Source organism: Mustela lutreola, chromosome 7, assembly GCF_030435805.1.
Source record: "Mustela lutreola isolate mMusLut2 chromosome 7, mMusLut2.pri, whole genome shotgun sequence".
Taxonomy (NCBI): domain Eukaryota; kingdom Metazoa; phylum Chordata; class Mammalia; order Carnivora; family Mustelidae; genus Mustela; species Mustela lutreola.
Genome location: NC_081296.1, coordinates 115,925,921 through 115,942,737, shown reverse-complemented (window position 1 = coordinate 115,942,737; position 16,817 = coordinate 115,925,921). Strand labels below are relative to the sequence as shown.

Genomic DNA, 16,817 nt, shown 5'->3' with positions numbered 1-16,817 from the left:
TTTTTTTTTTTAAAAGGTTTTATTTATTTATTTGACAGAGAGATCACAAGTAGGCAGAGAGGCAGGCAGAGAGACAGGGGGATGCAGGCTCCCTGATGAGCAGAGAGCCCAATGTGGCTCGATCCAGCTCGCTGAGACCATGACCTGAGCCCAAGGCAGAGGCTTTAACCCACTGAGCCACCCAGGCGCCCCAGGGAGGTCATTTTAATTAAAATTGCCAAATGCAAAGAACAGCTGCAGTTTCATTCTTTTGGATCTTTGCCTCTAAACAGTCTCTAGGTAGGCACGTAATTTTTTAGCGTGTCAAAAATGCTAAGTGTTTAATGAATAAGTTCTGAACCGTAACTAATTAATGGAAAGATAAAAAAAAAATGTAGTCAACAAATACCTTCTGTTTTTAACACTGAAGGATGGCTTCAAGATGTTTTTCTAAATAGGGCAGGTGAACATAATTGCAGTTCATGTCTTTTTCCAAGTTGAAGTTCTTTCAGTTCCTACACCTCCACCTTTTTCTTTTCGACCTTCCCACTTTTTATGAAACACAAAGAATTCCAAATTAAGTTCATGATGCATACATAATATTTTATATCCTTTCATATCTTCTTGCTTTTAAGTTCTTACTCTGTAATTACTTCATGTGAACAGATTTCTTAGTGTGGCTAAAATAGCCAGGTTACTTTTAAGTGTCACCGTGAGGGATCTTGTACCGTTAAGGGCTGTACAAGTGACATTTCCCTGTGAACCATACACCTGGCCCCCAAGATACTTGTTTTGCTGCACTCACCTTTTGTCTTTTCTGTGTCTACTGATATTAGAATCATCGAGTTGGGGAGTTATTAATCTAAAAACAATCTGTATCTAAGTCTTATTTATTTATTTATTTATTTTTAAAGATTTTATTATTTGAGAGACAGTGAGTGACAGGGAGAGTACAAGCTGGAGGAGGCACATAGGGAGACGGAGAAGCGGGTTCCCCACTAAACAGGGAGCCTGATGTGGAACTCAGTCCCAGGACCCTGGGATCATGACCAGAGCCGAAGTCATATGGTTAATGACTGACCCACCCAGGTGCTCTGTATCTAAGTCTTATAATTATAAACTCAAATTCCCAAGAGAACTAGGCTCGTTTACATAGAGTTTGGATGGAGAGGTTAGATATTGTTATGGGGCTGGAGAAGGGAGTGTAAACGAGGCAGGGACAGGCAGAGTTAAATAACAATATTCTAAAAAAATAATTTCCTGTACCTGAGTTAAGATTTCATTTTAATTAGAATCATTTATAGACATTTTTGCATTATAAAAGAAAACTTATAAATTATGATGCTCAAAATTCAAATTCTGCTTATTTTTATTCCAAAAAGAAAAAAAATCTGAGATGTGAATGAATATTTTGCTATTTTGAGAATCTGTGAAAATGTGACTTCTGTGCTACAGTTAAGATTTCTTCCTGTATACTTGCTATTAGAAGTCAAGTGTTTCTCACTTTAATCCTTAAAAGGGCTTTTCCCAAGCTGCAGACAATTATTTTCTCTTGCATCCACATTTCTGTGTTTTGAGATGTTGAATTATGAACCAGGTAGGTTTGCTGCACATATGCTGATGAACACAGTTAATTCAGACGACTCCATAAAGGTCAAACTAGTTATCTGCTTTTAAAAAATTCCATGCTTGTCTTATTTTAAATTTTTGAAGAAGTGATTACATACATCATTTTTACATGGTTCAAATTATATACTTTAGCGTTGTTCAGTCTGCAGATTTGGGGATAAAATATAAATCTTTACAATCTGGTAATTTAGCCTCAACTCCAAATTCTCTCCCCATCTTCCTTCAAAGCTAAGTCTTGTTTATTCTTCCATCTCGTAATTTCTTTATCCTGTGCTTAATATCCCTTCCCGTGACAACTGCTCATAAAATTCTGCTCCTGGGCTGTGGCTGCCATTGAAGACCTGTTAGCTCACAATCTCTCACCCGCTTCAACCTCTGATTTTCTGTTACGTGGCCGCCAAAATAATCTTTCTAAAATATAATTTATCAGGCTAGCCTTCTCATTGAGACTAACATTTTAAAATAAAAAAAAATTATATGTATATAATTTTTTTTAATGGACTGACTTTTTAGCAACTTGGGGAGAAAATGTAGCTTCTAGGGTGACGGATGAGACTATTTTGGTCTAATCTCCTTTCCTGCCTGACTGGTGCCATTCCCATGCCCCACCGTGTTTTCACAGCATTCTCAGTTGCATGAAGATTCCTGGTACCTCCAAGTTCTCCTACTGGCAAGCTTCCTTGTTCACAACAAATCTTTCTCTTCTTTCTAGTTGTCCTGTCTCTTGCTTCCTCATGTTCTTTCATTCTTTCCCTTATCGCCCTGGTCTGGATTCGGTACCTCTAATCTGGGCTCCCGCTGCATGCCTACACAGCATTCTTAGCCATTTCTGTTTTTCTTTTTTTTTTTTTTATTGAGAGAGAGAGAGAGATCTTGAGAGGGGAGAGGGTCAGAGGGAGAAGCAGACTCCCCGCTGAGCAGGGAGCCTGATGTGGGACTTGATCCTGAGACTCCAGGATCATGACCTGAGCCGAAGGCAATTGCTCAACCAACTGAGCCACCCAGGCGCCCCGCCATTTCTGTTTTTATCTTCTACCTGTTTCACTCTCTGTCTGCACTGTGAGTGCTTGAAACAGCTTGCTAATTTTGTATCTCTGTCATCTGTGATAGGACCCCTTAAATGGGTTCTAGGCAAGGTTCAATTATCCAGATTAGCTAGGACTTTATTTTGCCATTAAGCTGTTTTCATCATTGTGTTTGTTTAGGGCACCCATGAAAACTCTGTTGTGTTCTGTTGCCATTTTCTTTATGTCCTATTTTGAAATACTGACTACCCTCTGTTTTGTTTTCTTCTAAATGCTTATAGTAAAGTGCATGTCCCTAAGATTCTAGCTTTAGCATAGATCTGTTATGGATTGAGAAAACAATTTCCTACTATTTATCAGGCACTTGGAACAAAGAGAATATGGTGGGTCAATTGTTAAATATAGCAAATCACTTAATACTCTTTAATAAAACACTCCTTCCTTGTTCTTCATCAGACACTCCCAGTATCAGAAAAGAATCTAATTTATGCCATGGTCATTGGCCATTGTAGGAAAACTTGAAATTATATCTATGAAAGGGGACTTTGCTTTGATTCCTGAAAATGGCATCACTTTCTCCATCAACTGGAATAAGTAGTTCTGCAAATTAGAATTAATTTTATTAGAAAATAAACATTTAAGAGTTAAAAGGTGCTTAAAAAAAAGAAAATAAAATTTGTAGTTAGTAACTGAGCCCCTTACAAGGCTTAAGTAAAATTTAAAATCCATGCATACATTTTTATTTTAATATTTTTTAATCAAAAGTATATTTTTTTAAATTGTACATCAGCCCCTTTGAGAATTGTATTTAAGTACCAATAATCATCAAGTACTCATCATTTTTCGTGCATTATTATGTCAAATCATTTAATTAACTGTGAAGAGAGCACTTGCCGTGGTCATCTTACAGATGAAGAAGCCAAGCCTCTACCTTATCCGGTGATTCACCCCAGGTCGTAACTATTTTTAAATAGAATTTTGAAATTATACAATTACTTGGTTTAATCCTGACAGAAAATATAGGGCCTATATTAATGTTCCTAATGTATTTCCTTTTCTTAAAAAAAAAAGAAGATTTTCTAACAACACTTTCATACCAGTGTATATTATGAAACCCTTCACCAAATATTACCTGAGTATAAGATGGTTAATCAGCCATTAAGTATCTAAAAATACGGTCGCCATAGGGACAGTTAATGACCAGGCAGGCGGTTAGGAGTAGAAAGAGTGGGCTCAGAGTTATCTCAGGAGCCTTCAGAACACAAGATGGGGATCTTAAATTCTGCTTACAGGTCTTTCCTCTGGGTCCTGGAAGAGCTCAGAGTCCACCTTGTTGGTAGGTATTCAAGTGGAAATGAGACTTTCAAGGGTGCTTGGGGGTTGCAAGAATGGCCACAGATCTTTGCTGTTTCTTCTTTGAAGAGAAGGACTTTATTTCTCCAATCCTTCCATCAGTTCTGACCTTGTGACTTGTCTCAGTTTTTCTGCCGAATCCTCCCTCCTTCCCTGCAGTGCTGACTTCTCTCGACAGGGCAGGGCTGCTTGACCTGCTGTCCTACTGAGCTTCTTTTTCCTGAGGTCATGACCTCCACTTAGGGAAAGCTTCCTTCTGCATTTTCCCAACTGTCTTATACGTCCGATACATCAATGTCTTGTTCCCACTCTCCTTCCCTGCCTTCAACCCTTATTGATGTTATGATATTCTATTTTTAAATCTGCTTAGAGCTATTTGGCTCACTCTTTGCGTAAATAAAAATTTATAAGCTTAATCAGTGATTTTTTTTTTTTAGTAGGTAAGAATTCTTTGCTTCTCTGAAAGTGTCTTCCAGTTTGTACCCATTATAATTGCTTTTTATTTCTTTTCAGCATAACAGTATTCATTGTTTTTGCACCACACCCAGTGCTCCATGCAATCCGTGCCCTCTCTAATACCCACCACCTGGTTCCCTCAACCTTCCACCCCTCACCCCTTCAAACCCCTCAGATTGTTTTTCAGAGTCCGTAGTCTCATGGTTCACCTCCCCTTCCAATTTCCCCCAACTCCCTTCTCCTTTATAACTCCCCTTGTCCTCTATGCTATTTGTAATGCTCCACAAATAAGTGAAACCATTATAATTTTTGAATTGAATGACGTTGGACATCACTGAAGATTAGCAGGCATCGATTCTAAAGGTTTTAAGAGGTTCTATTCTAACACACCTATATAATTTCTTAATTTTCACACTCATCACTGTGTTCTTTCTGTTCTTTTCCTTTAAAACATTACTGTATGAAACTTGCTGTTGGTAATAGTCAAAGTCCATTAAAAATCATATAATTCTAAAACTCATAGTGTTGTTCATTTATAAAGGAGTATTTTTGGCCATGTGTATTCACAATAAAGTTTATGAGCCTAATGCAATAATTAATCATAGTGAAGGGCTGACTAATAAAATACAAGTGAATACAAGGATTGGGTCCATTCTGTAGAAGAATCATCAGATAGACGCATCACTGCACCCCATAGGAAACGACCTAAGTTTCGAATGCTGTTTATTTAGGGATTCGTTGGCAATCCTCATCGATGAATAGCCGAGATGATTTTTATGCATTAAGTTTAATCCATTTCATTAACTTACCAAATAATGTGTTTCAAAATTTTTAAAAAGCTTTGGTTGTAAAACCAGCCCCTTTGGGGATCATAATCCCTAAACATACCATGGTCCGCATCGCTCCTTTAATTGTGTTGTAACTCGTCGTCTCTGTTTTGCCTTGACATTTTCCAGTTTCCTAGTCTGTGAATCTGAAACATTTGCTCCTGTTTTCCAATCCTGGTTCCTGTGGTTTCGAAGTGAAATACTTCATAAGACTTGATGCAAAGAACTGAGAAAATATAAATAGGACAAACAACAACTTTCATGTTGAGTGTGAGCTTTTCTACTAATTTTAGGGCTTCGGGGGAAGGTTAGTTTTCTCAAGCTCTAAAATGTTTATAGCTGAGACTACTTGCACCCAGTGAGAGCTGACCTAGAAACTAGCATCAAATATTCTGTAGCCACGAAGATGAACATGAGTTCCCAGCCCTGAAATGGTGCAGTTATTGGGAGACTCCACTCATAATCCCACAGCCTCGGTGTCATGTGCATAATAGTCCTTGAAGAAGGACATTAGCCAGCTCTACTGTGGCTGTGAAATTAATTAACTGATTTACAAGACCCATCTTCCAGAAGAGCCATAAAAGTTTATTGTGAATTGAGCGACTAGAAGATGATAGAGAACTGGATAAAGCAAACACACCTTAAAATCATTGATTAGATTAATATCCAATCGATATATTGTGTATCCTAATGGAAATTCTATGTCAGAAGACAGTTAGTATTGCTTATTATGTAACATGAATTCTGACAGTGGGAGCAGAATTATCCATATTTGTCATTTTTTCTAGGTTTCTCTAAACTTTTAAGGGGAGAATCAAGGGGTAAGTTTTACATTGGTTGACTCAGTTAACTTTGCTGGTGCTTTTTAGTCTTTTAATGGGATTTGGAGTTGAGGCCCTAGATTTTAAAGTCGTTTTCTTTTACATACGGCATAGAAAAAATATTACCCTGAAAATATAATTCGATGACTTTTAGTGGGCTTACTTACTCTAGGGTTATGGTGCACAGAAACCTTGAGATTAGTTTTTGTTCATCTTGTTCTCTTAAGGGTTAAAAGAACAGATGCTGATTCAGGGTAAGTTAATCACTTGGTCTAAGCCACACCCTTATAGGTGGAGCCCCACATGTAACTTGGATCCCACATTTCCCAATTTGTTCTTCTATGTCTTTCCCCTCTTCTCCCCTTTTTTCATTCACACTTTTTTTTTTCAGTAAATATTTGTGAACTCTTAAGATTTTTTATTTATTTTAGAGAGTGAGAGAGAGAGTACATAATGGGTAGGGGCAAAGGGAGAGGGGGAGAGGGGATCGCAAGCAGAAGCCCCATGGAGCATGGGGGCGGGCCATCGAGGAGGCTCAATCTCATGACCCTGAGATCACAACCTGAGCCAAAACCAGAAATAGGATGCTTAATTGACTGTACCACCCAGGTGCCCCATGAGCTCTTGAACTATTCTCAGCATTGGATGTTGACCTGAATGGATGAACCAGAGAAAATTCTCTGCCCTCATAAGTTTATATTCTAGCTTCATGCTATTCTTGTCACATCACAGGCTTTTTATTTATGCATGATACTAAAAAGATAAGTAATTTAAGTTTTTGGAGAGAAGTATGGTTAGAATTTTAATTTTAGCAGTTAGGTAAAATAAAATGTATAATAAACATTTCAATGCCTCCATATTTTAAAATGGTCTATATTGGCAAGGGGAAATTGATTTATATGTGGAGTATTTTTATCTATCGATGATTCATTCATCAATCAATGAATATTTATCCATTAATCTGTAGATCTATATACACATTTTTATAATGTAATATACCTTTTTATAGATTTTTATTTATTTATTTTATAGACAGAGATCACAAGTAGGCAGAGAGGCAGGCAGAGAGAGAGGAGGAAGCAGGCTCCCCACTGATTGGAGAGCCCAATGTGGGGCTCAATTCCAGGACCCTGGGACCATGACCCAAGCCAAAGGCAAAGGCTTTAACCCACTGAGCCACCCAGGCGCCCCAGTATAATGTAATAATTTTTATAAGTATTTCTCAGTTTATTTATTTTTAATTGAAATATAATTACTATATAGTATAATATTAGTTTCAAATATCCAATACAATGAGTCTATATTTTTATACATTACTCAGTGCTCATTCAATGAATATGCTTATCATTAAATTTGGTACTGCTTATAATGCAGTTAGAATAAATGCTTACAATTAGAATTACTTTTTTTTTTTTTTAACCCACAGTCTTTTTTTTTTAATTTTATTTTTTCAGTGTTCCAAGATTCATTGTTTATGTACCCAGTGCTCCATGCAATACATGAACTCCTTAATACTTACCACCGGGCTCACCCAACTTCCCACCCTCCTCCCTGCCAAAACCCTGTTTGTTTCTGAGTCCACAGTCTCTCATGCTTTGTCTGCCCCTCCAATTTACCCCAATTCACTTTTCCTTTCCTTCTCCTAGTGTCCTCCATATTATTCCTTATGCTCCACAAGTAAGTGAAACCATATGATAATTGACTCTCTCTGCTTCACTTATTTCACTCAGCATAATCTCCTCCAGTCCCATCCATGTTGATATAAAAGTTGGGTATTCATCCTTTCTGATGGAGGCAATATACTCCATTGTATGTATGGACCATATCTTCTTTATCCATTCATCTGTTGAAGGGCATCTTGGCTCTTTCCACAGTTTGGCTATTATGGCCATTGCTGCTATGAACTTTGGGGTACAGATGGCCCTTCTTTTCACTACATCTGCATCCTTGGGGTAAATACCTAGTAGTGCAATGCAGGGTCATAGGGAAGCTCTATTTTTAATTTTTGTGGAATCTTTGCACTGTTTTTTAAAGTGGCTGCACCATCTTGCATTTCCACCAATAGTGTAAGAGGATTCCCCTTTCTCCACATTCCTTCCAACACTTGTTGTTTACTCTCTTGTTAATTTTGGCCATTCTAACTGGTGGAAGGTGATATCTCAATGTGGTTTTGATTTGAATCTCCCTGATGGGTAATGGTGAACATTTTTTCATATGTCTGTTAGCCATTTGTATGTCTTCTTTGGAGAAGTGTCTGTTCATGTCTTCTGCTCATTTTTTGACATGGTTATCTGCTTTTTGAGTGTTGAGTTTGAGGAGTTCTTTATAGATCTTGGATATTGGCCTTTTGTCTGTAGTGTCATTTGAGAATATCTTCTCCCATTCTGTGGGTTGCCTTTTGTTTTATTGACTGTTTCCTTTGCTGTGTGGAAGCTTTTTATCTTGATGAAATCCCAAAAGTTCACTTTCGCTTTTGTTTCCTTTGCCTTTGGAGACATGTCTTGAAAGAAGTTTCAGTGGCCGATTTGGAAGAGGTTACTGCCTGTGTTCTCCTCTAGGATTTTAATAGATTCCTGCCTCAAATTGAGGTCTTTCAGCTATGTATAGAAGAATGAAACTTGACCATTCTCATATACAAAGATAAACTTGAAATGGAATTACTTGTTTAAAATTTAGAGAATGTCACTTACACATTTCTGAAGTCAATGAATGCCAGTGGAGGTCTCTAACCTTCCTTGGAGGAATGCCTGGCTATCAGACAGTTGAGTTGTTGAACAGTGTCACTAACTAGAAGAAAATTCTGAAGTGTCCAGAAACAATTAAGATTGCTCATGATGAATTATATATCCATTAGGGTTATTTTATGCTGAGCATATGATTACATGATAGTTTTAACCACTTTCTCAATAATAGGCACGTTTTCTATTTCCATACCAGAGTGATTCATAGTTCTCTAAGCATTTCCAAACTGTCTGTGTGGACAGGAGCCTGTAATGTTATTCCCTCGACCTCAATCTCTGTGCCTCTCTCTTTCTCTCATTTCTCTGGTTACTGCTATCTTCTTTCTCTGCTTGTCTAGCTGTCCTGAAGTGTTATAAGATGCCTTTCTTCTTCCTGTTTACTTGTTAGTTCTGGCTTCAGTCTTCATGATGAGAGCAGATACTTCCTCACCTCTGTGGTTAGAGTGTTGAAAGCATAAGTCTTTGGCACAGTGCCTTCCAGAAGATCTTTCCTGCCTGGGTAGGCTCCTTGTTTGTTCCACTCCCAAATTTTCCCTTTCCTGCAGAGGAACAGAGAATGCAGTTGAGGAGACTTCAGAAGCCACGGGCTCTCATGCAACTATCTCCACAGAAAGTCCTTTTGGCACTTCATCTCTGAGTGTTCCTTATCCCCACCTTGTCTGGGCAGCTAAGTACTCTGGATTTGGGGTGGTGAACTGTGGAGTTCAGGTCACCAGTGGCTGGTGCTCCAAAATGAAGAGATGATTTCTGGGTAATTTGCAGAATTTAAAAAATCATCTTACTGCAGTAGAGCACTCTTCATGGAACTGTTGATATCATAACAAACCTGAGTCTCCATGGGTTCCCCTGCTCAGCAACTTAAGCTTTATAGTTTTGATGGGGAGCACATCCCCCCACCCCTCTGGGCTGGGCCCTGAGGCCCTGCATAGAGTTTGGCTCAAGAGAGAGGAGAAGGCATCCTCAGGTAATAAGTCATGGCGAGTATTCGTCTGCTTGGAGCACAAGACTTAGTTGCTGAATAATGTATGTTTAATATATGTCAAATCAGTTCCAGATTTATAAAGGCTGGAACAGTAGATCCTTATATAGTGCAATCTACTGTCATCTCTACAGAAGGAGCAGAAGAAAGAATGAAACTAAAAAATCACCTTTGCTCCTTCTAGTCAGAATGGGAAAAGTTATGATGGCAGAAGATAATGAAACTATTTGTTAAAATGAGATTTTTGGCTTCTCTGTTGGATTTTATTTATTCATACCACTCGGGATTTCCATCAAGAACTGAATTCAGGGTGATGTTACTTTACATATTATATGAAAGTGTTATGCATTGTTACACCTATTTGAATGGGGTTATCCACTCAAGTTCTAAATTATGCGAGTTGATAAATAGCATATATGAAACTGCGTAAAAATAGTGATTAGGATAAGAACTAGTGGAGATAGTTGAATCCATATCTTATACTATTTTCCAGGGAAAGGTGATGTATTCGGAGACATCTTCTGGAAGGAAACCACCCTTGCTCACGCGTGTGCCAATGTCCGAGCACTGACATACTGTGATCTCCACATCATCAAGCGAGAAGCCTTGCTCAAAGTCCTGGACTTCTATACAGCTTTTGCAAACTCCTTCTCAAGGAATCTCACTCTTACTTGCAATCTGAGGAAACGGGTATGTTGTGTGAATCTTCTTGCCCTTATTAGTATCTGTAGGGTTGATATGTCATGCTCTATTAGCTGAGAAGTGCAAGACGTGTTTCATTTTGCACTCGTAAGTTCTCATTCAAGTAAAGTGATGTAATTTTCTCTCTTTTTCTTTATATTTTGTTTACTTTTTAAGGAGCGGATTCCAAAGTACGTGGTTCAAGACTTGGGTCTTTATAATTTAAGTGTAAAAGGAAAAACAGGTTCGAAGAGAAACAAACTGTGCTCTAATGTAATTAGTTCTTGGGGTTTATAATAACTGCCATAAAAATAACATGAGTGTCTCTTACTTTATTATGTGGATTTTCTTTTTTTTTTTTTTAGGTTGGTAAGGTTAATCCAGCTCGTTGCTTATTTTATATTCCTGACTATTTAAAAATGCTTTCTCATTTAATGATCAGTTCATAAGGCTTATTTCCCTGTGAATTCTTTCCAAGCACACTATCTTAAAAAAAAAATAATTAGCCACACTGACATATCCTACAAATAGGATAGCAACTCCTAACTTTGCACTGCTGCAGCAACTATAATATTCATGGCCATTTTCTTTTTTATTGATGAGTGTGACACAAATTTAATTTGCATAAAGAAATCTCCTAGCTATGATTTATAGGTCATTGGACATAGGCTAGGACTCTTTTATTGCCAAAAATGAAATACACATTTGGGCAACTGCACTTAAGGAATTTCATCAAAGATGATTGCCTGTCTATGGTGAAGTATTTTGAAATAACAAGCTTTCCCTCCCACTGGCCCCCTAAATAGAACCTTCCCTTTGTTAACACAGAGGAAAAAAATCAAGCCAAGGTACAGATTCGCGTCTCTACTGTAGATACAAACAGTATCTACAATCTATTGTACAAATCATTCTAAGTCCCTACTGGTCGGTGGTGGGGGGTCTAGGAGAGGATAGAACTGCTGGAGGCATGCTCATACCAGCTGTGTCGTGACATGGGATCTATATTAGAACAGCGTTTTCATTTTCTGTTTTTGTTCTAGTAAATGGGTATTGAGCATCCACAACCTGCTAGACAATGTGTAAAGAGTTTTCACAAGCACAAAGACTAACTCGAGTCCCTGTGCTGAAGGTGTGAGTCCCTTTGCTTAAGCCAGATGTGAACATTCTATTCTACACAATAAGTGAAACATACACTTGTACAAGTAACTGAAAGTTGAGGTTAGTGATAGATGTGGAAGAGGGCTGCCGATAGGAACTGACTGTGGAACTTTCTTGCTCATTCGTTAGGGAGCGTGGAGTCTCGTCTAATTAGAAATAAGTCTCCTTTGCTCTGTACTCTACCTTCCCCAATGATGAATTCCTCTTCTGCAAGGCAGCCCGTTAGATACTTGAAACTCTTATATCTTATTAAGTCTTCTCCAATATAAATTTTTCCAGCTCTGGAGTCTTCCCACATACCACAAGATTACCGAGACCCCTATCCATCATCGTTATGGTCCTCAGGACAGATCTTATTTGTCACTGTCCTCCTCGAAGCACGTTGTTTACACAGTATCTCATCTGATGTTTATAATATTCCTGTGGAATAAAGGACAGCTATTTTCCCTTCAAAACACATGAGGAAACTCAGGGCCAGAGGGATTAATTTCAAATCACAACTGATATATTCGCAGGGCAAGGTCTCTAGGAGGGATAATTAAGATAACTCACCAGCAGAAAATAAATTTTAGTTCTTCAGAATGAGTTTATCACAAAGCTCTCTCTCCTCTTTTTATGTTCTCTTTCGCACATCTGAGCATGTGCACACACCACACACACACACACACACACACACACAGAGTTATGAAGGCGGAGTGCACATATTTCTGATAAGAGAAGCTAGAGACAGAAAACTCTGTGTGTACGTTTTAAAGAGTTTATTTATTTGTTTAGAGAGAGAGAGTGGGTGGGGGAAGGGAAAGGGAGAGACAATTTCCAGCACACTCTCTGTTGAGCGCGGAGCCTTATATGGGGCTTGATCCTACAACCCTGAGATAATGACCTGAGCCGAAACCCAGAGTCGGACGTTCAACCAACTGTGCCCGCCCGGTGCCCCTGTGTATGTGCTTTTTTTAACAGGACCCAGGGATGGGGCTCCCTCTGTCTGCAGGGGCTGGTGCACAAGTGACATCAAATGGCTTCTTCCCTTTATAACCTGTTCCCTGTTACAACCTGTGTCACATTTTTATTTTTTAATAATTCACCCATCCTCAAATGATGGATGGTCTCAATAACTTGGCAAAATGTGAGGATAGCTGTACTGTCAGTCAGTGTCACTTCATTCTCAGGAAAAGAAAAAGTATTCTCATAAAAAAAAATACCCACTGAGAAGATATCCTCCAATGACTCGTGAGAATAACTACCCTTTTGAGACCCTCTTTTATACCCATGCACTTGAACACATTTTGTATATAATGACTGACCTTATGAAATTTCAGTCACCCGCAGATGAAGCACCTCATTCCCATTCCATCGATGAAGAGGCTGATGTTGTGAGAATGGGAGCGCTAGGTGCCAAAGAAAGTATGCCTCAGGGTCTGAATTTGAATCCATCTCTGTCTGATTCTAAAACGCAGATCTTAGATGCTACCATGTTGCTTTGGCTCGCCAAAGTACTTTTGATTTTTTTTCCCACAACAATATTCCACAGAGACACTCTCAACAATTTATCGTTTCTCATGCACAGTTGCTTTCGCTTTGTTCCCCGTGGAGCATTCTTGCATTGAGTATTTTTTGGGAATTGGATATTTGTTGTGAGTTCTATGATCAAGACTGTGTCCTCAGTATGCTCTTGATATCTCATAGCTATCAGAATCCCTAATTAAGGGTGTGTTTCTAGTAAGCCGGGGGAGGGGGTTTGTAACCCAGGTGCTCAGCCATCACAGATTACAGCTCTGGTCACATGAGCGTGTGCAGTGTGGCTGGGTGGAAGGCTTAGCACAGTGTGGGATTCTTGGTGGTCGCCGTTGTGGGAGATGTGGCAACACTTTAGCTGCCTGCCCTCCCGTCTCCATTACGGAAGAGTAAGAGATTTGTTATGTCAGCATAGTTCCCACTAACCATCCTTAAATTCCTCTCTATAAAAATTCTAGAACTAGAATCATAATTTCATGCAGTAGCTACAGCAGGGGTTGGCAAACTTGCTGTGTCAAGGACCATGCATTCAGTAGATATTTTAGGATTTGAGGGCCAGAGAACCTCTGTCTCAACTACTCAAGCTTGCCATTGTGTGAAAGCAGCTGTCTTAGCTCAGGGTACCCTCACAAAATACTGTAGGCTTAAACAACAGGAATTTATTCCCCACAGTTCTGAGAAGTCCAAGATCAAGGTGCTAGACCCAATTGGGTACCCCAGGGAGGACTCTTTTCTTCCTGGCTGGCAGACCTTTGCCTTCTCACTGTGTCCTCACATGGGCTGTGAGTGCGGGAGAGTGAAAGGGAAGGAGAGAGGCAGGGAGGGAGTGAGAGAGAGAGAGAGAAAGAGAGAGAGAGAGAGGTGGGGGGAAGAGACAGAGAAAGAAAGCTATCTCTCTAGTACCGCTTCTGATTAGGGCAGTAACCTCATCATGAGGACTCTACCCTCAGGGCCTCATCAAAACCTAATTAACTCCCAGAACCTTTTCTTCAGATATCATCACAGTGGGAGATTAGGGCTTTAAGATATGAATCTGGGGGGAATACAATTCAGTTCAGGGCAGGAGCCAAAGAGAGTATGTAAGCAACTGAGCAGAGCTGTGCTTTAGTAAAACTTTACATAAACAAGTGGCTCCCACAGGGCCTGTGTCCATGGCTGGAAGGAGAAGAGGGGAAGTTAGCTAGGGAGCTCACGAGTCTGCACACAGAGTTCTAGTACGCTTGTATTAGAAGCAGATCTACCACTTGTCACTCAGAGGTGATCATGAAGTGGAAAAGGCCATCCAGCAGAGGCGGCTGAAGGAGCCAGATCAGTAACAGCCACAGGGTGGGCCAAGCGCATGTGGCCGTGGAAGACTGGGGTTCACACCACCTGTAAGGGGACGGCTGCCGCTCAGTCCGCTTGCACACTGCCTTGGTGGAATGCCAGCCCAGTGTGGCTTGGTCTGCGTATTTTTTTTAAACCCAGAGAAGCCAGAAGTACACATTTTTATGCATAAATCACATTGGTTTGGTAACTAATTTGCTTCATTTATTTATTTATTTATTTATTTATTGGATATGGTCAAATAGGGGTGCCTGGGAGGCTCAGTTGGTTAAGTGGCTGTCTTTCGGTTCAGGTCATGATTCCAGGATCCTGGGACTGGGCCCCACATCAGGCTCCCTGCTCAGCAGAGAGCTTGCTTCTTTCTCTTCCTCTGCCTGCCTGTGAATTTGCATAGGAAAAATTACTACTTCTATTACATCTTTATTTTCTTTAATTTCTAAGTGAAATGTAGCTTTTCCTTCCGTTATGAAGGTTGGGAACAAACTACAGTATTAGTAGAAGTACCAAAAGAAATCATAGATATTTTCATATTATATTGTGTTTGTTGAAGTATTTAGGCTCAATAATTATTGTAGTTTTATAGACATGCTCCTAAGATGACATTATTTATTGTGTTAATGAAAAAAAAGTACATAGATTACTATTTTGTGAATTTTTTTTTGAACAAATTTTAAAAATTTATTTGAGAGAGAGGGAGCCTGTGAGAGCATGAATGCAGGGAGAGGCAAAGGGGGAGGGAGAAGCAGACTCTCCCCCCACTGAGCAGGAAACCTGATTCAGGGCTCAATCCCAGGACCCTGGGCCTGAGCTGAAGGCAGATGCTTAACCAACTCAGCCACCCAGGCACCCTACTATTTCATGAATTATTTTTAAATATTTTGGTAACTGGATTTCATTATAATGTTTTTCATTTGCAGTACTATGTATTCTATTTTGTGCATTGAAAGCAACTTTTCTGAATTGAGGGATGTTCTACAGGCTTTACTAGACTGCTAGAGATTACTATTCCCTGTATGACAATCAGAAACTAAACTCAGTTGAGCAAAAGGACTGGTTCGTGTAGTTTTTCAGTAATCAGAACACAATTCCATAGTTTTCAGTAAGTTTAAACATATTCAGAGAAGGAGAGCAACACAGGAAGGTTGACTCACTTGTTCACTTTATGTATTTATTTACTTAATTAATAGAAAATACAATTTGCTGGAATAACAAAAATGATGTTTCTCAAGCTGAAGACCAAGCCTCAGGTGCAGGTCTGAAGAGGCAGGTGGCATATGCAGCCCCGGTGATATCTATATTTTAAAGGATTTTAATCAGATTTTTAATGTAATTAGTGCACTTCTGCTCATGCTGCCGAGCTGTGATGCAATGGGGTTTATCATCTGTGTAAAAAGAGTTAACATAGCAGGTCTGACCACTGTGCTTTGGAAGACCTGCTTGTGAAGCGGGGCCCTTGGCTTGGCTGGCTTCTGGGAACCTGGGTTTCGGGAGGGTTCTGCCAGGCTGGTGGGTGGTAGTGCCTCACTGTGCCCACACTGTTTATTCAAACAGTGTGGTCTGTGCTAAACATTTACTTATAGCTACATTAAGTGTGGTTGGGGTTTTTGAGTTATTTCTAAATATTTCCTCCTCTTTCAAGCTAGCGTGAACATATTTTCCTCCAGATGGACTATTTAGATAAGAGGAGAATGGAGTTTTATTTCTATTTTTGGTACCTCTTCTGACAAGACCCTTTGACAAAGTGTGGCTCAGAAGGTATTGGTGGGCTCAGTGGCTATCAGTATATATCGTTCGTGGCCTTACTACAAACCTAGGGGGCATGGAGATAAAAGACCCAGTGCCTGGTCTCTGGGGGCTTGCAGTCTAACAAGAGAGTCAAATAAATCCTAACAGAGTCTGATAAGTGCTGCGTCAGAGTTACATTCAGGGTACATGGTGGAGAGCTGGGGAGAGAGGAAAGGAGTCCACCTAGCTCAGGGAGGACGCAAGGAGACGTTTTAGGAGGTGATGTTGATACTGGCACTAGGATTTCATTGTAAGCAGAATAATGTTCTAGAGGAAGGAAGGATCTTGTAGGTGACCTGGTCCAACTTTCTTTGCAGTTGAGAAAACTGAGACCCAGAGAATTAAATGACTTGCTCAAGATTGCTTAGCAAATTAGCATCAGAGCTGGCATGGGAATCCAAGTCCTTTGAATTCCGTGCTGCTGGGATTTTTTTTACCAGTTAGCCTCATTGGCAAGCCCTGTGTAGAAGATTGTGAGTAAAATGCAACACTTGATTGTGTTCACTTTTCACAGGGAAAAAGAAAGGTAGATGACATGAGCT

General features: G+C 39.6%; 1 protein-coding gene across 1 annotated transcript in view; it reads left to right on the top strand.

Annotated features, from left to right (window-relative positions):
* The window catches only part of KCNH5 (potassium voltage-gated channel subfamily H member 5), a 314,735-nt gene that overhangs the window by 250,500 nt on the left and 47,418 nt on the right, over positions 1-16,817 (top strand). Inside the window, exon 10 of the mRNA XM_059182266.1 lies at positions 10,304-10,500. Within this exon, the coding sequence (XP_059038249.1) occupies positions 10,304-10,500 (197 nt within the window). The remainder of the gene's footprint in view (positions 1-10,303; positions 10,501-16,817) is intronic.